Source organism: Heterocephalus glaber, unplaced genomic scaffold (assembly GCF_053883595.1).
Source record: "Heterocephalus glaber isolate CG9 unplaced genomic scaffold, H.glaber_assembly_v1.0 deba00001608, whole genome shotgun sequence".
In the NCBI taxonomy this organism is placed as follows: Eukaryota; Metazoa; Chordata; class Mammalia; order Rodentia; family Bathyergidae; genus Heterocephalus; species Heterocephalus glaber.
Window position 1 is genome coordinate 5,874,576 of NW_028258379.1, and position 23,487 is coordinate 5,898,062.

A 23,487-nucleotide genomic window follows, 5' to 3' on the forward strand; every position below is an offset into this window, starting at 1 on the left:
TGATTCTGAGATTAAGAGGGTGATGCTAGGATTAAGGGTGCCCCACCCTGGGTGTGATTGCTACCCACCCTAAGGGTAGGTAGGCTGGATAAGATATAAGGGTTGGAAAGTGTCATTGCTTGTCACTTGTAGCTTGCTGCCTTCCTGCCTTCTGCCCACCATGAACTGTTTCTCCTCTGCAATCCCCCTCTGCTATGCCACCCTGCCTTGGAGCCAGCTGACTGTAGACTGAAACCTCTACAGACTGAAATAAACCTTTCCTCCTTTAAATTTGGGTGTCAGGTATTTTGTCTCAGCAACAAGGAAAGTAACCAAGACACCCACCCCCACAAACTTGGGTGTTTGGCATCCTCCAGTGACTGTGCTTAATCTTAGTTCTGCAGTGCAAGCACGGCAGTGGGAGCTATGCTTTGGGCTCCCCTGCAGGTGGCACTAGGAAAGGTACAAAATGGAAGACAGTCTGCCACTTCCACTGCCATTCTGTTGTTGATTTAGGATTCTGGTGCCTCTTCTATCAGTACTCACTCTCCCCTTCCCACTTCACCACCAGGGTCCCAGTGAGACCTCCTCTCAAGGGCTAACACAGGCAGCCACACTTGTGATTTTAAGTATTCTTTATTTTGTAAACATCTGTGTTTAAAATAGATGAACCCTGCTCACACTTCCTATAATGGACCCAAGACACAGTACACAAAGTTCACCTGTCACAGGGAGATGGTAGGGCTCAGGAGCAGGTGGTACCCAGGGGCTGGGCTGAGTCTCAAGACATAGGGGCAGAGGCGGTGACAAGGAAACAGGCCAGGAAAGCCTGCTCAACAGTCTAGGCCAAATGACACAGCCCAGCCACCTCCGGGACTGGAGTGCGGGGGTGAGAGGCCAACTCTGGTTCCTGGTGAGTGTAGCTGCACCCTAACACCCCAGCCCTCTTTTTGCTCCCATACCTGTTCCCAGCTGTGGCCCTCATGAAGAGGGCTCATTGGTCCGTTTTACCTTCCAGAACCCTTAGGGTACAATAAAAATATAGTCCTTCTTTCCTGAGGGGGCTAAGAGAGAAAGACAGCAGTGCTCTGCCTGATCTAAAGGAAAGCGACGACACTGGCCCACAGGTGGGTGCCAGTGCCTAATATAACTTCTCCTTTCTCAGCCCGAGAGCTGAGGGCAGACAGGATTGGCATCACCACCCTGCTCACCTCCTGCACAGGGCTGCACAAGTCAGTCCTCAAGGAAGCAGCCGCAGCCAGTCATGGCTTCATCCTAATGCATCAGCTCTAAGTCTCTCATTTGCCAATGACTTATTTCTCTTCCTGCTCTCTTTCCTTCCACCATGCTCACCTCTTCCCCATCCTAAACCCTGAGCCACCCTCTCCTTCTGGCTCTCCCCTGGTTTGGTAAGAGCCAGGAGGAAATGTCCAGTGATTTTAATCTTCACTTCCTTCTTTGGAGGAATAAGGAAGTGGCACCCTGATGTGGGTCCCTGGTTGGGGGAATTCTCAATGCCCAGTTTTTTATTTTGGCTCCAGCCCCAGCCACAAAGTGCAACTGAGGAACGATTCTCTTCCCTGGGCTTCTCCCACCTCAGGAAGGTGAGCAGGAACCCAAGCAGGGCTGGTAACTGACATAAGCCTTTCAAAAGACTCCTTCAAGCTCTTCTTGGGCTCCTGGGGTGAAAGAAACTTCCTGAACATAAAAGTCAGGAGGAGGGAGTCCTCCTCCATGCCCTGGTAGCCACAGTGCAATTGGCAGACCCTCAAGTCTACAAGGGAGTAGGAGGGCAAGATAAGCACTTTGTCTTGAAGGCTGAAGAGGACAGCACCAGGGCCATCTTTCTCTCTTCCTGTGAACTCTTTGCCCTTCTCCCACAGGTACTGGGGCCCAGGAAAACCTTCATTGCCAAAGGCTGGGTTCAGTAAGAGTGATGTGTTTATGTCACCTCTCACCTCTGCCAGGGAGTCTGGGGAAAAGTTCTTACGTGAGCAGAGAAGAGAGGACCAAGAGGCCTTTTGCTACCACATCCGCTCTGCTTTGCCACATGCTGCCCCTGGCCTGCTTGTCCTTGCTCTGACACCTAGGAGCTAGGCTTTCACTTCTAATCCCTCCTCTTTCTGGAATGTGTAGTTGGCTTGACAATGTCACCACCTCTAGGGCTCTCCTTGCCCCTCTGGCACCCTCAGGCCTTGGTACCCATCCTGACATTCAGGAGCCCAGGTGGAGAGAAGTTGTGTACATGCGGCATGAGAGGTAGAGAATGGAGGTGACTTTATTCCCTGCCACCCCTCATCATTTTCTCCTCTTCTCTGAAGCACTGCCTCCGAGCTCAGTTTCCCACAGAGGCAGGGGGGCCGCTGAGCAAGGCCAAAGCTCAAACGGGGAGCAGGCAGAGGCAGGACAGCCCTGGGCTTGAGGTCCACCAGACGGCGTTTCCTTCCTACCTCCAAGGTCCTGGGGGAGGCAGGCCCATGGCACAGGAAGGGGCAGTGGGGAGGGGAGGAGAAGCACCCTTAGCCTTTGGCCCAGCCCAGAGCAGGTTGGGGGTCCTCCCTGGGGCAGAAGCTGAGACGACTCCCCAGCAGCCTGGGCCCATTTCCTTAGTCAGGGATGGAAGGAAGGAGCTGCTCCGGCAGCCACACAGCAGGACACAGGCAGAGCATGGGAGGGGCCTCAGTACAAACACACTGGAGGGAGGACCGGGGAGAGCGGAAAGGAGAGAGAAAGCAGAGGAGACAAGATGCACTGAGAGTGGAGGAGACTTTACACGGTCTCCACTCCAGTCCCAGCCACTGTCCAGAGAGCCCGGGCGGGAGACGTTGCTCGCAGCACACTGTCGGGTCACAGCACGCCTGTGGCTGGGGAAACAGGCTGAAGGATGCCACTCCAGGGGAGGGGGCCAGGGACAGAGGCTGCTCAGAGGTGACAGCAGAGCTGCTCTCAGGGCCAGGCAGGGAAGAGAAGCAGCCACTGATTCAACAGGTCATCAAAGGAGAGGCAGCAGCGGGCAGGGCCCAGGCTCCTTGTCTGCCCACCAGCCTCCTGAGGGAAAGGGTCTGTGTGGGGCACCCCACGCAGGTCCCTCAGCACCAGCAGGTTTTTGAAGAGTTCGCTGGGCCCTCAGCTTTGCCATCCTCCTCCTCCAGCTCTGCCAGGGCCAGCTCGTTGCTGGCATGTGTCTGGAGACCGTCCAGCTCCTTCCGGTGGGCCTGCAGCACCAGCTCCGTCAGACGCGTGAAAGACTGGAAATGAAGGGGCCCAGTGAGTGCCTCGGCCCCTCCTCTTCCCCAGGCAGCCCTGCAGCGGCCTGAGGGGCCAATCCCATCTCATTGCGGGTCCGCACTCTGCGGTACTAGGCCAGAGAAGGGCTGTCTCCACAGCACTCACCTCTTTAATGTTGAGGTTGGTGCAGGCACTTGTTTCGTAGAAGTCCATGCCGTACTCTTTAGCCAGCTGCAAGAGAAGGACATTTCTGAAAGAAAGTCCATGAGAAGAGGCGCCACCACTCAGCACGTACTTCTGCCAGTGCTCTCGAAGACCAAGCCATGTTATAACAATTTCTCAGATGAGACTGAATGCTCCTTCCAAGATGCAGGCCAGTAGAGAATGGGGGAGATGCTCCCCAAATGCACTGCATTTCTTCTCCCTACCCAGACACCTCCTAAAACACCCTCATCAGTCATCAGGACAGCAAGACACCAAAATGCAGTGGCAGTGAGGCTGACTCATGAACACCACGGACTCAGAGCACACAGACCCGGGCCTGACCACTAGTGCTGCCACTCAGTGGCTGTAGAGCCTTGGCAGAGAGGCTCCTCCACCCTCAGCCCAGTTTCCTCTTCTGTGGAGGAAATGATAGCACCTGTGGTTTGCAGCTGCAGATTAAGTGGGGTCGTGCAGCGAAGAGCACTTACTTAGCACAGTGCCACACATACAGTGCTCAGTAAATACTCTAGCAGTGTTGCCTCTACTTTTGCATTTTTCAATGACCGTATAGTATTGTTTATACCCCCAAATCAATTTTCTCTTAAGGGCTAATGGAATGCTATTGACTGAAGAGGGTGAGGAAAACTCTTGAGGCCCTCAGAGTGGGCGGCTGCTTCTTGTCTCAGAGCATCGATTTCTCTCTGTTCTCGGGCAGGATGGCTCCCTGCATGCTCGGACATTTTACGCCATCTTCTGCCTTTTCTGCTTCTTCAGCCGTAGGCCCTGCATGCCCTTGCTTTCCTCCCTCCCTCTTCCCATGCACATGGAGGACAGGGAGTGACTGTGCAGGAAGCACAGTGGGCTCCCGGATGCTGCTGGAGAAGACTTCAGGACGCAAAGTCCTTCCTCGTCACTCGCACTGGAATGATCTCTCACACAGGTCATCCTGCTGGACCTACAAGAGCTGCGGCCCAGGATGCCTTTGTTTCTGTGCGGACTCAGATCACTGTCCTGAAGGACAGAGAGCAGACTTTCAAGGATGGCCACTCCCCCGGGGCCTGAGGGTGCTGTGGATGTGTGAGAGGACCTGATGATGGGGAGCACCCTGGGGTGCCCACTTGCGGGACTGGGCCCAGGCGTGCTGCAGAAGACCCAAGGGGAGCACTCCACTTACCTGCTGCCCTTGCTCTCTTCCCACCTGGCGTTTCTGCTCTTCATCAGCTTTATTCCCTATAAGGATCTTCTGGACACCTTCTGGTGCATACTATGGCAGAGGACAGGCAGAACTGCCGGTGAGAGCTGCCCTTCCCTCCCATGTCCCCATAGGGTCTACACTGGCCTCCAAACCACTGCCCGGTAAGAGCCAAGGGGGCAGAATAGGGACTGTGTATGACCGTGGGGACTGGATGCAGGTGCCGGGCTCCCCTGAGTACAGAAGCCCCTCCTTATCCACGGTTTTGCTTTCCACAATTTCAGTCAACTTCCAGCCAACCATGGTCTAAAAAAGTATGACCCAGAAAATTCCAGAAATAAACAATTCCTAAGTTTTTAGTAACTTTTACTATAGTTAATTGTTCTATTTTAGTATCAGTTATTATTGTTAATTTCTCACTGTGACTAGTTTACACATTAGGCTTTATCATACCTACGCATGTCTAGGGAAAACACAGTAGAGGAAGGGCGGGTCCTCTCCAAGTTTCAGTCATTCCTGGGCTTCTTGGACTGCATCCCCGGCAGATAAGGGGGGACCACTGTATGTGGCTGGTCCCAGGAGTGTCTCGGGGACAGCTTAGAGCAGGAGACACTCTGGCTAATGTTAATGCCTGGTTCGGTTGAACAAGTGGTATCTGAGCTGGAAAGGACACTGGACTTTTAAACCCAGCCCTCGTCTGGTGGATAATGCAGTAAGGACCCAGAGAGTTCAGAGCCCGGCACACAGGTGTTGACCCAGTCTTGCAGTTCCACCTACTCCTGAGATTTCAGGAAGAAAGATGCTCGCAGGGTGGGCTTGAAACTAACTGCTTCCCACAGAGGCACAGCTATGGAGGCCTGGCGAGGCACAGAGCATGGCAGCAGGGCAGGTTCACTCCCTCCAGGTGACTTACTCAGCCGCGGCCTGCATCCAGGGCTATAAGATTTCTTGGCAGCATTTCCTCGCCAACCCTGAGCACTTCCACTCTTCCCGCCTGGCCCTTGCTTTGCCTTCCCCACCCCGCAGTGAGGTGGCATCTCCTACCTCGTCCACATCACTGACCCACTTCATGATGTGTTGGTAAGAACGCTCGCTGCTGATGTCGTAGACTAAAAATATTCCCTGAGAGGGAGACAAAGAGACAGAAAGAGAAGGGGGAGGGAGATGCACACGGAGTGCAGTCTGGGCCAGAGCAGGGCCTTACAGACCGGCCCCCGCCATGCCATTCTCTCTGCATAGTGTGAGGACCCCCGGGCACCAGAAATGGCAATTCTCTCTCAGGCCCCCACAGCTGCCACTCCTATGACCATCATAGGACAGACTCTCTGGGCAGAAGGGTACCACATGCTGTGACCTGGGTCCTTGGTTCAGAATCCAAGGTGGAAGCTGAGGGAGGGAGAACGACCAGTCTACATTAAGTACACGGTGAATGAAGACCTTTGAACAGCTGGAAGACTGCCCTGAGGCTGCCTCCAAGCAGGCAACCTGAGGGCACTTTCTTCAGGGTCAGTGACATAGAGTCCGCAAAGACCCAGAGCTGGGAGTCCGGGTGGCAGCTTCCCGCCTCTACACCCTTAAAATGGTGGCTCACCTGGGCCCGTCGATAGTACTGCTTTGTGATGGTCTGGTATCTCTCCTGCCCCGCTGTGTCCCTGCAGTAGAAAGCCAGTCCCTCAGAGGAGCAGGAACCATAGGAACAGAAGGGGTTGGGAGGAGAAGGAACTGGGAGACTGTGCCCTTGCAGGAGAAACTGGGGCGCTGTAGGGTGAAAAATCAGTGGTGCTTTGGTCCCTAAAGGGATCCGAACACCCCCGACTGCAGTGAGAGGGCCAGTCTCCTTTACTGGCACTGGCAAGGCCTGCAAGCCCTTGGCCTCTCTTGACAATTACAGCCATATCTGTACCCACAACCAGGTATAACTGAGTCCTCAGAATTAGTTCTCTGTAGGATTTGGCCACTGTGGCCAGACTTGGTTATATGGGAGGAGGATGCTGCTACACTCCCAGTGCCCCTGGGACCTCTGAAGGTAAGGCTTATGCCATTGTGGGATGGGAGGTAGCTCCACAGCTCCAGCAAAGGCAGTGAGTCCTTCCAAGACCTTCAAGCCAGAGAGCCACAGCAGCCCCTGGTGGCTCCTGGGGGAAACTGCACCATGCCATACAGGAGGAACTCTCAGGGTCCCGCTCCAATGGACCGGATGGAGCTTTCCATCCTTAACCACAGTGTGGCACAGCCCAAGGGTAAAGCCTAGTTCTAAGATAAACCCACAATGGGTAGTTCACCAATTCCTTCTCATCCCTGTCCTTTGGTGACTTGTTTCTTAAGAAAGAGATGAGAGGTGAAGCTCTTAGGAGCAGGAGGCGGGCTTTTGGACTTCTCTCCTTCATAGTGCTGTCCACTTATCCCAGAGGAAGCTGAGAGATTTTACACAGGGCAGTGGAAGCTAAGGAGCAGCCCAGGATCCTCTCCTCCTATACTTGCCTCCTCCTCCTGCCCAACTCACCAAATCTGTATCCGCACTTTGATGCCATCTACCTCTATGGTCTTCATTTTAAAGTCAACACCTGGGAAAGAGAGCAAACAAGAAAGTTAGGAAGGGCACCTGCTGATAACTGACTAGGGAAGGCCTGGGGTGCTCACATGTGAAGGGATTTCCTTTGGCCTCAATGTGGCAGAGATGGTACAAAGAAAGCAGTGATAATGAACCTTTTAGAGTTTTCAGTGATAACAAACAGCCGGCTACAGCATGCATGCCAAAGGTTCACCACCACTGGTATAAGGTAAGGGCATTCTTGAACCATAAACTGATCCTAAAGAAGTGCCCAGAGCTTCCTTTCCTTCCTGAGCTGAAAGTGGTCAGCAGTAAAGCACTTGAGGGAAACGGGGAAGCAGAGAGGAGACTGGAGTTGTATTTCATTTTACACACTGGTGAATCCTTCCTATTTATATTTCCGAAGAGCGCATTTGCATTTATCCTTCCTGAATCCCTAGGAATTGGACACTCCTTCTGTCTCATTAACAACCTGGAGAGGCTGTAGCACAATCATGATCTGGGGAAGACAGGGATCATGGAGAGCACGGTTGCAAGCCCAAGGCCCATCTCTGTGGCTGACTCAGCCCTTAGGCCCCAGGAGGTGCTGTTGTTTACTACAGGGAGCAGTAGCTTTGAGGTCTGGCCTAGGCTGATTTTTGGCCACTTAACTTATAGCTGTACTTTGGGTACCTTGATTCCCCAAGCCCCATTTCCTCCGGAGTAAACATGGATTTTATGATCTTGGAGGGCTGTTGAGAAGAACATGTGAAATATGACTCCTGCCTGCATAATCCAAGCAGCCATCATCATATCTTAGCATAGCACCTGGAGGTAGTGGGTGCACAGGAGGACCAGCACCTGGCCATACATGAGGTGTGGCAGGGAGTGTCCTGGGGAAGGCACAGGGAGCACAGAGTTCTCAGGCGATTCGCCCAGGGGCTTGAGGAGCTAAGATAACAAAAGTCAGGAAACACAAGGCATTTGCAAACCAGCCCAGGGCAGAAACCTACTTGGGGAAGTGCGCAGCCAAAGCCAGCACCCACCAGCAGCAGATGGGCTTGACCATGCTTGCTGACCGACAGAAGATGTTTCTGTCATGTGCCTCTCTCGGGCCCTAACTGCTCAGTGATTCAAAGGCTGTGTCTAGCAGGGTAAATAAGCCAGAGTCTTCATGCATTCCCTCAAGGCAGGTCAGGAGTGGGTGTCACAAAGGGAACATGGGGAAGGCAGGGCGGTGGGCATCTGTCACCACTCGGCACAGCCCAGGGCAGAGTGCCCCAAGGGCACCAGCATTCCCCAAACCACTGCCATCCAACCTTCACATCAGTGCTCTGCCAAGTGGGAAAACGTCCTCCTACCCATCTCATCCCCAGCTTTCCTCAAATACAGACAGATCAAACTCAGTCTTTCCCTTCCCAACATCAAGCCCGAACGTCGTTTAATTAGGAGGCAGAAACAGATTCAGAATGGGCGAGCTGAACTAAATTGCATTGGTCAGACATGAATCATTTTCGCCCACCCAAGCTGATTCATATCTATTCAGCTGTACTTTTCCAAATGGACAGTGTCTGGTAGCATCCTTTTTGTGTACAGAGAAAGGGTGACAAAGAGGAGGAGGATGAAAGGAGGGAAGGAGGGGACGCCTGGCCTTGGTGGGAGGCAGGAACAGGCTTGCTCCCTCCCTGGATGAACTGTTGTCAGGAATTTGCTTCTCACTAGTATCTGGCAGAGAAGAGAATCAAGAAACTCTTCTTTGACAGTATAGTGCCTCCTTCCAAGAACAGTGTGCCATCAAAGCACTGGGAGAAGTATTTACAAAACTTACATCTAGATTATAAACTCTCACAAACAATGCAACTTAAAATATGGACAAATACACGGAAGCTATGCAAAGGTGTATGATATGGCCAAGAAGCATACAACACTGGGCATGGTGGTACACACTTGTAATCCTAGCACTCGGGAGGCTGAGGCAGGAGGAGCATCACAAGTAAGGAAATAAGCACAGAAAAAAGTGCTCAACATCAACAGAATTAAAAAAGAAAGACTATTTTTGACATTGACCTCTGATAGCTTTCAAGAGTCCCAGGCCTCTCCTTTCCTCTTTGGCCCACCTCTGGATAACCTGATAAGAAAGCCCACAGGAACCATCTCCCCGATGGAAATTTCAAACCACCTGGCCTGACTGGCAGGACAAGGGTACCCTATCTAGGCTTTACCCCTAATCACGCAAAACATCCCAAACATCAACTCCCTTCTCACTCCACTCCAGACAGAACCTGACCCCTTCTCCCAGGTGAATCTTTTTTGAGGTACCATGTAAGTAATGAGCTTCATCTCACACTTCGGGGCAGGGGTGCCTTACACAAAGTGGTCACAGGAGAGTGGGGAGACAGAAGGTTTTCCCTCCTTTATCCCACAGATGTTTATGAGAACACTGTGCCCAGAGAACAGAGTGGAAAAGACAAGACAATATACGGTCCTGGGCCTTACAGAGGTGAGTAGAGTAGAAACAAAGGCCCAGAGAGGGAAATAACTATTCCAAAACTGACATGGCAAGGAGTGAGAGAGTCCAACACAGGTTCGTGTGGTGTCAGAGCCCATGCTACCTCCTGCACTGATTCCTGGGGCAGAGAGTTGGCTTGCATGCTTCGTTTCCTGTTTCCCTGTGGGTCCTTGAGAGAGCTTTCCTGGAAGAGAAGCGTCCAATATGAAGAAGACTTTTTCTCTGGAAGAGAAGAGGGGAGGGAGGAAGAGCTAAAAGCAGCTGTCAGGAGAGGCAAAGAGACAAGAAGACGGGACTACTCTGGAAGGGAGTGCAGTGCTGCTGCTTCTCACAGTGAGCTTCACAGATTCTCAGCTTTGGAATCACCCCTGAAGATTTTTTTCCTGATGCAGCTACCTTGGCTTACCAACGCCTATTGAATCATAATTGAAGCGCAGAAACCTGTGCTTTTCCCAGCACAGGGAGTGACACCAAAGAAAGTTAGAGTCGTAATGCAGTGGAAGAGACACTGACTGGCACTGGCGTCAATGAGGCTGAGTCTCAGTCCCGGTTTGGGCATATGCTGTGTGCCTGTGGACAAGTCTTCCCTATGGACTGAGCATTCCGCTGCCTCCTAGGGTTTGTTATGAGATATAATTAAACGGTGTATATAAAGCACCTGACTCACTCTAGTTCTCACTCCTATCTTTCCTCTGCCGAATAAAGACTCCCCTGGGGCGCAGTCAGGAAAGCAAACCCAAAGAAACCTGATTCAGAAAAGGGCTTACATGGTCTAGGCCAGTGGTGGTGACCCTATGCCACACGCACTGCAGCAGGCTTCTTGTTATCATTGACAGCTCTAAAAGGTTCGCCATCACCACTCTAGGACCTGGCTACTCTGCTACCCTACCAGCCCCCAACCTCATCAGGGAGCTTGAGATGCAGATTCTCAGGGCTCCCCCAGACCTAACTTTTTGTTTTGTTTTTTAAGACAAGGTCTTGCTATGTAGTCAGGCTAGACTTGAACTTGCTATGTATGTAGCCCAAGCTGGCATCCAACTCGTGATCCTCCTGCCTCAGCCTCCCTAATGACAGGATTACAGGTGTGCGCCACCATGCCCAGCCGACCTGCCAAATCTTCTGCACCCTGAACCTCTGTGCGCCCCTGGGCAGAGCCACACCGAGGGCTCATAGAAATACTTGCCTTTTCAGCACCTGCCTTGTCTACAGAATCCCCATGAAGCAGGGAGGCAGAGAGGCCAGCTCACTCATGTCCTCACACCCCACAGCTGAGCCAGAACTGGGAAACTGATCTCTGCAAACCCACCCAGGCATTTCTGATCCTGTGAGAACCAGGATGCTTTTTCATTCACATCCTGCCACAGTCCACCCTGTTCTGATATTCTGGGACGTCTGGGGGTGAGGCAGCACAAGAAGCAAGCCCACTGCTGCTGTACAAACGTCTGCACGCCCCCACAATCCAGAGGTTGAAACAGCCCCCGTGCAGTGATGTTGGGAGGCAATGAGGTTTTGTGAGCAGACTGCATACTCACATTGGCAGTCTTGTAAAAGAGGCCTGAAAGTGCTTCCCATCCCTCTTTGCCCTGTGCCACAGGAAGGCATAGCTAGAAGGTGCTGCCTTTGCAGTAAAATGAGCTTCACCAGACAGTGAATCTACCAACACCTTGATCTCAGACTTCCCAGCCACCTGAACTGTGGGTGATACATTTTTGTTGTGTATAAATTACTCGTCTAAGGCACTTTGTTATAGCAGCATTGAGTGACTAATGTACCCACCATAACCTGTTTGCAGGGAACTCCTTGTTCCTTGAGATGGTTCAAGACTCCAGTAAGCCTAGATTCATTGCCTTGACAGTACTACCACTGTCCCTACAAGACAGAATACAGAAGTACAAAGGAACAAGCCAGCCATCTCTACACAGCTCCAGCAAAGGTTCTGGGAGCCCTGGGAAGAGAAAGTCAGGAGGACGGCCCTCTGCCAACCAAAGACCCAAAGTCTGGCAAGCAGCCTCACTGACTCCTGGCACACCTGATATGTCTGTCCATCATGGAGTCTGCCACAGCCAGTGCCCTTTCTGCCTAATGTTTCTGAGCCCAAGGCCCCTTCTCAGGGAAGCAAGGCTGGGTGCAGCATGTTCTTTGTGGAGAAGCAGCTCCTAACTGGACCATCAAAGTGAGCTGGCCAACAAGGACAAGAGAGGATGGTTAAGCCCATCACACCGGCTCCCTCCAAGCCAGGCATGGTGGCACAGACCTGTAATCCCAGATTCCTAGAAGGCTGAACATATGGGGATCAGAGTTTGGCTCCAATCCCTCCGTTTACCATTGATTAAGTCCAGGAGCTCAAGGCCAGCCTGGGCAACATAGAAAGACCCTATCTCAAAAAGAAATACAGCCAGCTCCCTCTACATGGGACAGAGAGAGGCTGGCCAGGTCATAACAAGAGGACCATGGGGCAAAGAGATATGCAGAGAGAAGGAGGGATGCTTAAAAATAATGAACACACTGGCTGAAGTTGTGGCTGGGGAGCTCAATCATGGCCCTGCTGTCGATCCACCCAGGACACCAAGTTCAGCCCCTAGGTATCCTCACAGTGCACATGCCTTTTCTTGGTGACGCCTAGGAGCACCTCAGCACTGCCTGAAGAGCCCAGCCTGCGACTGCCCACCACTACCTAATGGCTCCGAAGCTGGTAGGAAGATGCTTCGAGGACAGGGCCGGGAGGAAGACTTCAAAAACAGCATTCCCTTGGCCAGCGATTTAGCTCAGTGGTGCCGTTGCATGCCTTGCAAGCTCAGAGTCCTGAGTTGGATCCCCATCCCTGGTACCAAACAAAACAAAACAAAAATAGCATTCCCTGCTCCTGTGTTTTGTCTTCTATCCCCACTAATGTACCTAAGTTCAGAGAACATATTTTGTGTTTGATCAAGTTTTGTTTGTTGGCTGCTTTTAAAATCTCTTCCTCTGTCTAAGCATAGTGCCAGGCATAAAGTAGAAATTCCATGAGTGGCATCCCCCATCCCAGAGAGCATAAAAAGGGATGGGTGCCTATAGCTCAAGAGCAGGGATGTGATTCCTCCCATCTGAATACCTCACAGACACTGGCAAGAAAAACTCCCTAGTTAGGCGACAGGGCCAGGTCCTAATAATGCCTGTGGACAGTGCTTCCCCACCGCACACCTGGAGCCTGAGGCGGCCTCAGACCTCTTGATCTTCTTGCTGTCCCAGCTGCATGGCTTCTATCCCTCCAGCGGTGACTCTCAGTGACTGCCAGGCCATAACTGGAGTCCTGGAGCACAGTGACAGCACTGCCATCAGAGAACTAGGAGGATAGGCAAAGCCCACCTCTGGGCACCAAGGCCCTTGTGAGAGGCCTGACAGAGTTCGTTATCCTCTTTTGCCCTCTGGCATGGGAAGACACAGCTAGAAGCCATATTGTAGTGGACAGCAAGGCCTCCCCAGACACCAAATTTGCCAGGACCTCAATCTTAGGCCTCCAGCCTCCCAAGCTATGAGGGGAGGCAGGCTGGTACTCACCTGGCTCTGAAGATATCTCGCTCTGGACAGACAAATAGGAAAGAGCTTACTGCCCCCTAGTCAGGCAGTGGAGGTGCTGCGAAGACTGGAAGAAGGAAATAGGGCATACCAGGTGAAAGAACATTCCTTCTCATTGCTGTCTGCCTCCAAAGAAAGCTCTACAAAGTGGACCGGAAGTACAGCCTGACAGATGGAAGAGCATGGCCATTAGGAACATATGGGGGTCAGAGTTTGGCTCCAATCCTCCCTTTCCCACTAATTAATTACCCATGGTCCTGGAACCCTAGTTAACCTTTCCTGGCCTCAGCCTCCTCACCTGTTAGCAGGTGGTGATAACTCTGATGCCAGCGAATTTCCGTGAAGATTATGAGATGAAGTACAAAACCTGTCTCTAACAGGACCTGGCACAGAGCTTCCTGAAACGTTAGCTGAAGGCTCTCTGAATCTCCCTTGAGGGGAAACCCAAACTCTCGGTCTCGGGGCATAGAAAGAGCTCTACGAGGTAGAAGGGGCTCCTGACAGGAGAGGAAGGAGGGAGGGTGGAGAGCTGAGGCAAAGAGCAGACACCAAGGGGAGTGTTTCAGCAAGCAGAGAAAATGCCATCTACTGTGGAACTACTGGCTACAGCCTAAATCCTGGCTAAGCTGCCATGTGCCAGTAGGCGGGTCAGCACCTGTCTGCCTCCTGCCAGTGCCTCATGGGTTAATGTCAGGTGCCAGCCCACTGCCCGCCAAGTAAGTGGCACATGCCTCAGTGGAAACAGGGCTGCCTCTGCGTGCCAGATATCATCAGCACGATCAACCACAGCCCAGAGGATCATCAGTGTGACCTGAGCCTTTTCATTAGCAATGCGACTCCACAACAAGGGACAACTTAATACACCTGAAACCCAAGGCAGACACCCAATCTCCGGGGCCAGGCTGACTCCAGTTACGGAGCTCCCCTCATCGCAGGAATCCCCCAGCCCCTCCCCTGTAGGAAACCTTCATGTGCTGGATGTGGGGAGTTCCTGAGGCTGTGGCAGGAAGTCACCACTGAGCAACCCAAGGCAAGCTTCCGGCAAAAGCAGACCCTATCAGGAAGTGGCTGTCTGACTTTGCCACCCAAACAAGACATTGTGGTAACCCCCATCCCCAAACCCCCATCTCTGGGCAAAGTATTTCTCAGTATCTCAATAATGCTATTTCCCCTAACTGAGGGGCACAGGAGGGGAAGAGCAGGAAAGAGCACTACAGAGGAGAGCACAGAGACAAAGCTCCAGAGAACAGTCAAGGCAAAGGCTCCTGGCACACGGCCATCCCTCACAGCAACTGGGCAAGGGGAAGAACGAGGACATTCTGTCCCCACCTGGCACTGGCCTCATCCCTCTGCTTTCTGTCGGTTGACTCTGCCTCACTGTCTGCTGAGCGACATGCTGACTTTCTCCTCTGTGGGACCAAGTGTTTCTCCTGTGGCTTCCTTCCGGGGAAAAGGGGCACCACGGCTCTCAGGGCAAATGCATTAGTCAGCGCCGCACTGTCTTGCTCCACAAGTGACAAGAATCAGAAATATATAAGAAGGGGCCCTGGTAGAATCTCAACAGATAGAATCTTGGTCCTCTAATTCAGCTGAGGCCGTGTTTTGACCTCAAGAGTAAATGGGATCAAGGACTCTGGTTCAGATGTCCATCCACAGCAGTTCTGGAGGTTTCATAATATTATTCCTCTTTTTCAAAACTCAAACAGATACACACACACACACTCCATAACAAGGGCAGCAGTGGAAAGGGGAACAGGACCACTCTGGAGGCCATCAACTTCATACAAAGTCTTGAAGGGGCAGAAGCCCAGGGGCTGTTATCAAATGGGCTTCCCAGTATAACACTGACCCTCAGGAGGCTGGGAGAAACGTATGGCCCCAGGGCTTGAGCCCTACAAACTCTTTCCTCAGAGTGTCCTGGCTGCAGAGGGGGTCCTGCGAGGTCACCCCAGAAGCCTGGCTGAACTGAGAGGCATTATCTGACCAACAAGGCTCATCCGCAAGAAGACCCACACGCATGGGGGTCCAGGAGCCACTGTCTGAGCTTTGCCTATGACATGTGTCTGAGCAGAAGACTTCTCATTCCTCTGTGATCCCAAAGCATCTGACATCCCTTTTGCATAATATTCTGGTTTTTTGGAAGCCTGACTCCCCCAGTACACCGTGAGCTCCCAGAGGACAAAGCAGCATCATATTCATGTCATATTCTCATTGCTTGGCAGAAGGTAGATCATTAAATATTATTCAACAAAGTTGCATACATGACAGAGGCCGGGGATTTAGCTCAGCGGTTCTGCCACCTGCCTCGAAAGCACAAGGATCTGAGTTTGATCCCCAGTACCCCCCCACCAAAGTTGAACACATGACAGAAAAAAATGAATGAGTGAGTGAATCAATGAGTGAATGAATGAAGCCAGTATACACCAGCAGCTGGAGAGCAGCAAAGGGAAAATTTTAATCAGGGAAGAGAGATCAGGGAGTGATCCACATTTCAAAGCCAACTACTAGACCCTCCTTGGCCAACCAGAGTTCTCAGTGAATCTACATCCAAATGGTAACAGGAGGCAAGCAACACTCAGATCCCCCTCAAGGTCCCCAGGCAGACTTCTGGACCACAGGCCCCTGACTCTGAGTGTAAGGGTGTGGAAAGGAAACAGGGCCCTCATGGGCTGGGGACCACATCCTCTCCCCTTTGGCTCGAGGAAGAAAGGTTCCACTTGGCAACCTGTGGAAGGGACTTTGGGAATGAAAGGCACTCTGAGTGCCAGCCTGGAGAATTTGGAGGAGAGGGGATGGCTCAAGTCTGGGGAGTAATCAGCTCTCTGTGACCCTTGGTTTTCCCAGTTTTAAAACAGGGTGGATGATTAGCCCTCCCCTCCTCAGTGGGAGGAATTAAATGTCTGGAGAGCCCTTGTCTCCTTGCAAAGCTCACTGACCAGGCAGAAGGGCCAAGGAGAGGTCAGAGGCCCCCACAGAAAACTGGCAGTTTTACAGGGAAACAGGAACAAATATTAGATTACAGAAGGAGGCACTCTGAGAAGAGCTGGCAGTCAGGGTAGAAGGGTAATGGCTAATATCGACTTTCATGTTATAAAGCTCCTCACCAAGCTGCCTGGGAAGGGGAGGAGGAAGAAGGAATGAATGGAGAGCAGGGAGTTCAGGGAGGAAGAAGGGAAACAACCCTGAAAGCTTCGAGTGAATCTGCAGATCTGGGAAGGTGGTGTAGATGCGAAGATCAGCTGAAACCCTCTGCAGGCTCAGATAGCTGTTCCCAGCGGTCACATCTTTGGGGAAGAGGGTGGGAGGCCAGGTCTGTGCCGGTGTTAGAAAGAGGAATGGAGGAATGGAGGCTGGAGGTAGAATGCCACTTTGGAAGGGGCCCCAAGCTCAAAGCAGAGCCACCTTTGTCCTCCCCAGGCCACCCTGTTCCCCTCCACTGCCTACCAAGTCAGTCTTCCTCCTCAGACACTGGACGGCCAGGGCCAGGCCCTGGTGCTAGGACAGATACTGAAGCGAAACACAGAGGCTCTCGTGTGCTTCACTGGCACGTAAGACAGCTCCTTGGCATCTGTTTGGTTCACCACTGTGTGCCCTGTTCTTAGCATGGCACCTGACACAGGGGTTTCCAGTAAGCAGTGCTGAACCCTCAAGTGATGGGCAGGGTGACCTCATGGCACACTGCGGACAGTACACTGGTCTCTGCAACATTCTCATGAGTTAGGAGTACTGATATAATGCTGAGTGCTTTTTATCCATTGGCTTCTGTACTCTTCCCCATGACCATTAAGAAAGATTCTGTTGGGCCGGGGATTTAGCTCAGTGGTTTCGACACCTGCTATGCAAGCGCAAGGACCTGAGTTCGATCCCCAGTACCAAAAACAAAAAAAAAAAACAAAAAAAAAAGGAAAGATTCTGTTACTGTCTTCAATTTAGAGATTCAGAACGTAGCACAAAGATGTTAAATGCAGGTCATAGAGCCAGTGAAGACATGGAGAATGTGTGTGTTGACTGGGCTCTCTCCATTTTGCTCAGGGGTCCCTCACCACTGCGCGCCTCCCCTTCCTCTCCACTGTGGAACAGGGTGGGAAGAGCCCAGCTACCAAGAGCTGCCCCTGCATCAGAGCACCGAGCCAGCCCTGACCCTCCCACTGTGTCACCCTGCATTTGTACACAGCTCCTCAGACCCCAGGGCCACAGTGCCCATGAGTGTATCTCAGCGTCTGTTAGGTCACTCAGTTCTAGGCTCAGCTCTAGCCCCCTGGCCCTTCCCTTCCCTGTCCCTCAGTCGCCCTGCCTAGCCAGTGCCTCAGGCAGCTGGAGCCGTTCTGGCAAAACTTCTCAAGGAAGGTGAGACCGAAGCAGCTGACCCAGCTGAGAAAGCAGCCTCAGGCCATGGGAGCCCAACCGGTCCAACCAGAAAGTCACAGCCAAGGCAGATTCCTCACCCAAAAGGGGAGCAGCCTAAGGGTGGCTGTTCAAACAAAAGGTCCAGAGACCACATGAGGTCTACTCAGGGGAGGCAAAGGAGGAGAGAAACAATTCCTGCGCAGTCCCTTCGGCTTGCATGAGTGGCTTATAGGCCACCCTGGGTCACCATGCAGAAAGGGGATCAAAGGGCCCATGAATGCAGATGTCCATGTAGGACAGCTTCTTGCCTGAGCAACAGCAAAGGCCATAAAAGCCCCTTTGGCCACTTGATGGGTTTGAGCCCTGTCCCTTATCTGAGTGAAATCAGAGCAGGTGATTATGTGGAGGCTGACGCTGGTACCACGGGGAAGGGGGGGGGGAGTTTCAAGGGGGAAGGAGGAGCTGCTTAGGAGGTTCCTTCAGGCCTGGATGCACAGCTGCACAGCCCTTGACTAGTCCCCCTGCTTCAAGTCTGAACCCCTCTTCTAGCCAACGTCAAGAGCACCCTGCTCAGAAACCTTTTCATCCACCAGGACCTTGATGCCTCTGCCAACTGCTCACATTCATTCTTTAGCAAGTTAACAACATGTATGGAGATGCTACCTGGCCTGCCCTGGGCTAGAGCCTAGGGAAACAAAGAGGGATAGGACTGGGACTCAACCTCAAGGCACCTATCATTTGGGAGACAGAGAGATAGCAGAGGAATGTTCTCCAGACTGCCCCAAGTTCCATGAGCACCCACTCACTTCACACCTGTTAGCTCTGCTCGCTGCTGTTCATCTGCTCCCTTCTGCTGCAGGAATGACCACAGGCAGCCCACACTGCAGAGCCAGCTTCAGGCTTCCTGGCTGGTCAGTCAGAATTCACAGGGAGGGGCCTTTCTCCTCTTATCTCCAAAAGCAGTAGCACTTGTCTAGCCATAATACCCATCACCATTCACTGGCTGCTTCACACCTTCCATGGATAACATGAGACCTTTCAAGAGACCTTCATTAGCAGGAGTAGTAATGACTGATCCCTTACACTGAAGAGTGCTTCACCAAGTACTTCTGATTATCATCTCCTTGTGGCACTACCTCTTCCTTTTGCTTGTTTCACTTCCCTAACTGGAAAGCTTCTGGGGGCAGGAAAAGTTGGACTGCAATAAGTCATTAAAATGCCTGGACAGGTGCTTTGTAGAATGCTCAATTACCATAACAGGGGAGGTAGCATTGTCAGGTAATAGCTGTAGGGAGAGAACTGAAGGCTCTGACTGCACCTTCTTCTGCACCAGCCCCCACTGGGAACACAGCTGCTGGAGAAAGGAACACCCACACTGGCACACACCCAGCTGCAGGCCACCTGCCCACCTGCTGGGCAGAAGGATTGGGGAGGGGCATCAGCGCCTTGGTCTCCCTGGAAGGTCTCCACACTGCTCCCCGGCAGGCTCTTCCACAAAGTGTCATAGGAAGCAGGGTACACAGCAGGTCACACAAAAGAACCAGCCTAGATGACATCAAAGGAGCCAAGAATCTGGACTTGGTCTCGGCAGTGACTGATGAATTGCCTCGTTTTCCCCTTTCACACACAAAAAAAGACATTTCCGGGGAACGCTGCCTACATTGGTGCCCAGCACGATGAAAGACTGTGCTTGGGTGCAGCTGAACCACAGTGACTGTTATTCGTCCTGGAACCTCCCACGGCTTTTTAGGGGAACAGATGAAAAATGAGTATGACCTGGCCACCTCCATTTCCTTGGCTGCCCTTCCATCTCCTCAGAAAACTTTCCAAATCACCTAAGGAAAAAGCTTCTCTTAACCATCCAACTCTTTCCCTTAAGTTGTAGTTAATGCTGAGAAACACAGCCAAGATGAGGGAGAACCACAAGCCCTTACTGAGCTTTAAATAAGAAAGTACTTAGGAAACCCACTGGGGCAGATTTAACAAGGCTGACATGAAGAAAGGCGGGTTTCTTTCCTCCACTGAGCCCAAGCTCCTAAGGACTCCTCTGCATCCTGTGGACCGGGGGGACCTGGCAATCAAGCAGAGAAAGAATTCTGAGAACTATCTTCAGGGTTTCTGCCAACATACCAAGGGCCTGGGTGGGAGAGGGTGCTGGGATGGCACCGCTGCCCCTAAAATGATCTGCCCAGAGGGTTTCTGAGCAAGTTTCTGGTCTATCTCGAATTCACCTTTTGGCAGGAAGAAGGCATCTAAGAAGGGAGATTTCAGGGTAAAGAGACAAGAAGGGTTTGTGATTAATGCTGTGGGGCAAGGGATCCTCAGAAAGTCCATCCCAGAGTTTTACAAATAGAGGTTCCCTCATTCGTCTGCTGAGAGGGTGAGGCATGTGTCTCCCAGGGGAGGCTAGCTCCCCAGGACACTAGGAAAAAGTCTTGCGAGCATTTCCAATAAGGGGGTGTGAAGTTCTCTAAGGGAAAAGACAGGTTGCTCCTGGGACTTGGAATGTGGCCAGGAAACCAGACTGCATGTGACTGCTCTTCAGGGAAAGGCCAGGGCCCCAGGCAGCCCACAGTTCTCTGCAAAGAGCTCAGCAGTTTCTGGCACCAGGCTCACATCAAAAATAGCCACTGCCGGGCTAGGGATTTAACTCAGTGGTTCCGGCACCTGCTTTGCAAGCTCAAGGACCTGAGTTCAATCCCTGGTACCAAAAAAAAAAAGCCACTGCCAGTTTCAGTAAGTGGTAACCTGCTGACCTTTGTCCCCAAGCCTACAACCTGTCATCCTCCTCCATCTGGTCCCTCAGCCACTCCCAGCTCCTCCCATGCCTTTGTCCAATACCTGTCTCTTCCCTGAGCCTTCTTCCCCAGGGGCACACCACCCTCTCCTATCTCTGAAATGTCCCTCACAAGGCTCTGTTCTTCTGGCTGCATATTCCTCTCTCTTGGCAAGGAGCATGTGTTGAGGGGGAGTAAGGAGAGAAATCCTCCAGAGGAAGCTGAGAGCTGGAGCCCTCCCTGAAGGCAGCAGGGGCTTCTACGAGAGCATTCTAATAGGATGGTCCCCCCCCGCCCCACCAGGTGTTCCCAGCCAGCACCCAGCCATGAGGAGGCTGCTCCACTGCTGGCCAAGGTGGAACCAATAAGGTGTGGGCAGAATCCCCTCAATTCAGGCTTCCCACTGGAGGGGGCCTTTCAGGACCCATGAGGGCGAGATTTCACTCAGAGAGGAGGCCACAGACCCACTCCCAGAACAGGTGACCCCTCAGGTACTGTCCAGGATGCCCCAGGCCCTGTCCCTTAAACTACAGACTCCAGGACCGCCACATCAGACAGGCAGCCTATGGTGGGCCCTGTTTGCCACCTGAAGCCCCAGCTCCGCTCGCCCGGTCTGCAGAAGCATTTCTCGCCTTCCTCCATCTTCCTCAGCCTCCTTCAAAACAAATGCTCCAGCCACCCGACTGTCCCTTTCTCCGTACCGCGACTTCCTGCCGTCCGCGCCTTCCTTCCAGGCGTACCACCTTGTGGTTACCTTCACTACAGTGCCCTGGAAATGAATGCTCCTCCTCGTCCTGGCTCCACGCTGGGTCACCCCGAACTGAGGGTACCTCAGTGACTGAACCCCTACCCTGACCCTTCCCCCAGCACGAGCTTTCCTTCCCTCCCCCTCTTCGGGGCTGTGGGGATGGCATTTCTCTGCCTCTGAGTCTCGCTGCCCCAGCTCGGGGTATCCGCCCCCGCCCCCCGTTTCCTCGCCCCGATGGCAGGCAAGAGGGCGCCCCTCATCTGCAGGACCCGAGCTCACCCGGCCTCCCGCACCACCGCTCCCGACCCGAGGGGCGACAGGGGCCGCCGGGCTGGCGACCGACTGGGCCGGGGAGGGGGAACCGGGCGCGAGGATGGGAGGGTCGGGCCACCGCCCCTTACCGATGGTGGAGATGTGCGAGGAGTGGAACTCGTTGTCGGTGAAGCGGCACAGCAGGCAGGTCTTGCCCACCCCGGAGTCCCCGATCAGCAGCAGCCGGAACAGCACGTCGTACTGCTTCGCCATGGCTGGGCCGAGGGGCCGGGAGCGGGCAGCGCGGGCTCAGCCCCGCTCAACCGCGGCCATCGCGGGGCGGGAGGAACCGGCGGCCGCGCTGGCCTTGCCGGCTCGCTGGGCGCGGGGAGCGCGGCGGCGGCGGGAGCGCGGGCGGTGGGAGGAGAGAGCGGCGGCGCGGGGGCCTGGGCGAGGGGCGGGAGCGCGCTGGGCGCCGAGACCCCGCGGGGGCTGGGGGCCGGGCCGGGAGGCTGGGCGAGGGGGCGAGGGGGCGGCGGGATGGGCTCGCGCACTGCCCGGCTTCCCAGTCCCCTCACTGCTCCCCAAGGCCCACCCTAAGTCTGGCCCTCGTAACTCCGCCCTAAGGGGCCTCCGGGTCCCGGCGCGGCTCCTCACCTGGGCTCACCCCGCCTCGGAAGGCCTGGATCAAGATCTGGATTGAAGCCGCTGCCTCCACCGCGCTCCAGGGCTGGCAGTCCCCCTCGCTGCCATCTGGCCTCCCCGTGACACTGTGACTGGGTGACCCGCTCCCATCCCCATTTTTGTCATTAAATGGGGTGTGTGGGGGAGATGCCCGCTGATCTCCTTCACCAGGAGGAAAAGCTAGATGACCATGAAAACATCTCCGAAAGGCAGAATCCTTTGGAGCAGTTTGGGGTGGAGTCTGCTTGGGATCGGAGTTGTTTAGGGTCGCTTCTTGGGATGCCAGCGCTATTTCCAGCTACTTAACATTTCTGATGCGGCCACACCAGTGGCACCCAGGAATGAATGGAGACTCTAGAGACTCAGTTTACTGCAACGGAATGTGTTGGCACTGAGAGAGGTAAAGAAATCCTCTCTGGAGTTGAAAAATTCCGCATTCCTAAGAACCAGTGTTAGGGGAGAGCAAGTCTTCCCATTAGATCTCTAAAAAGCAATGAAAACCCGTGTACGCGCGCACGCGTCTGTCTGTCTTGCAGGCTGAATATTAGATGGAGAATTTTTTTTTTCAGTAGTAGGATAAGGAAAGATGTGGGTCCATTTGCTTGTCTTGAAGAGCAAAATGCCTACGTTAAAGAGGGGGAAAATCCTGAACCTGATAGTTACTTTGATTACACTAAAAGCTAGAGAAGCTGATTCTGTGAGTTCAATCAAGACTTCACACTCAGGCCTGGGATTTAGCTCAGTGGTTTCACCCCCTGCTGCGCAAGCGAAAGGACCTGAGTTCAATCCCCGGTACCCCCCCCCCCCAAAAAAAAGACTTCACACTGGCTTTCAGGCACATGCTGAGGCTCTGAGTTAGGCTCTCTCTGGGTCGGCCTGGATCCACTGCTCACTAGATGTGCAACCTTGAGCTCACTACCAAAACACTCTGAACCTCAGTTTCCTTATCTCAAAATAGGGATATTTAAACCAGGCCTGTAATCCCAGCATTCTAGGAGGCTGAAGCAGGAGGATGGTGAGTTCAGAGACCAGCCTGGGTAACTTATCAACTTAGTGAGACAATCTCAATATTAAAACAAACAAACAAACAAACAAACACCTGGGGATGTAGTGCACTGGGAAGGCCCTGGGTTCAATCTCCAGTACTACAGGGGAAAAAAGATATTTAAAGGATTGTTGGAAAGGTGAAAAAAAATAATATGGAGAGAGGACTTTAGTATATCACTTTATTATAGACAGCTAAGTTAGGTAAAAATGTTATAGGCAGTCAGACAGGACTAGGCCCTTGAGAGAGTCAGTACAGAAGATGAGAACACATCCCAGCTGTGGCTAGAGGCACATCTGTCAAAGACCAGGCCTTGGATTTAGCTCAGTGGTTTTGCTGCCTGCTGTGCAAGCACAAGGACCCGAGTTTGATCCCCAGTGCCAAAAAAAAAAAAAAAAAAAAAAAATAAATATATATATATATATATATATATATAT

At 52.8% G+C, this 23,487-nt stretch overlaps 1 protein-coding gene across 11 annotated transcripts; it reads right to left on the reverse strand.

Annotated features, from left to right (window-relative positions):
* Positions 1-596: 596 nt before the first annotated feature.
* On the reverse strand, positions 597-22,767 carry Rab15 (RAB15, member RAS oncogene family). 11 transcript variants are annotated; one of them, XM_004837394.4, is made up of 9 exons: positions 12,823-12,931; positions 12,317-12,463; positions 9,746-9,826; positions 7,107-7,167; positions 6,195-6,255; positions 5,648-5,725; positions 4,586-4,675; positions 3,373-3,438; positions 597-3,227 (listed from the first exon to the last, which is right to left on the reverse strand). In XM_004837394.4, the coding sequence occupies exons 2-9, from the start codon at positions 12,384-12,386 to the stop codon at positions 3,069-3,071; spliced, it is 666 nt and encodes a 221-aa protein (XP_004837451.1). In that variant the 5' UTR covers positions 12,387-12,463; positions 12,823-12,931; the 3' UTR covers positions 597-3,068. The 11 variants fall into 11 exon arrangements, with proteins under 11 accessions (XP_004837451.1, XP_087051405.1, XP_021103308.1 ...); XM_087195279.1 differs by lacking the exons at positions 12,317-12,463; positions 12,823-12,931 and adding an exon at positions 21,979-22,767 and having other exon boundaries at positions 6,195-6,361; XM_021247649.2 differs by lacking the exons at positions 12,317-12,463; positions 12,823-12,931 and adding an exon at positions 21,471-21,727.
* Positions 22,768-23,487: the final 720 nt, after the last annotated feature.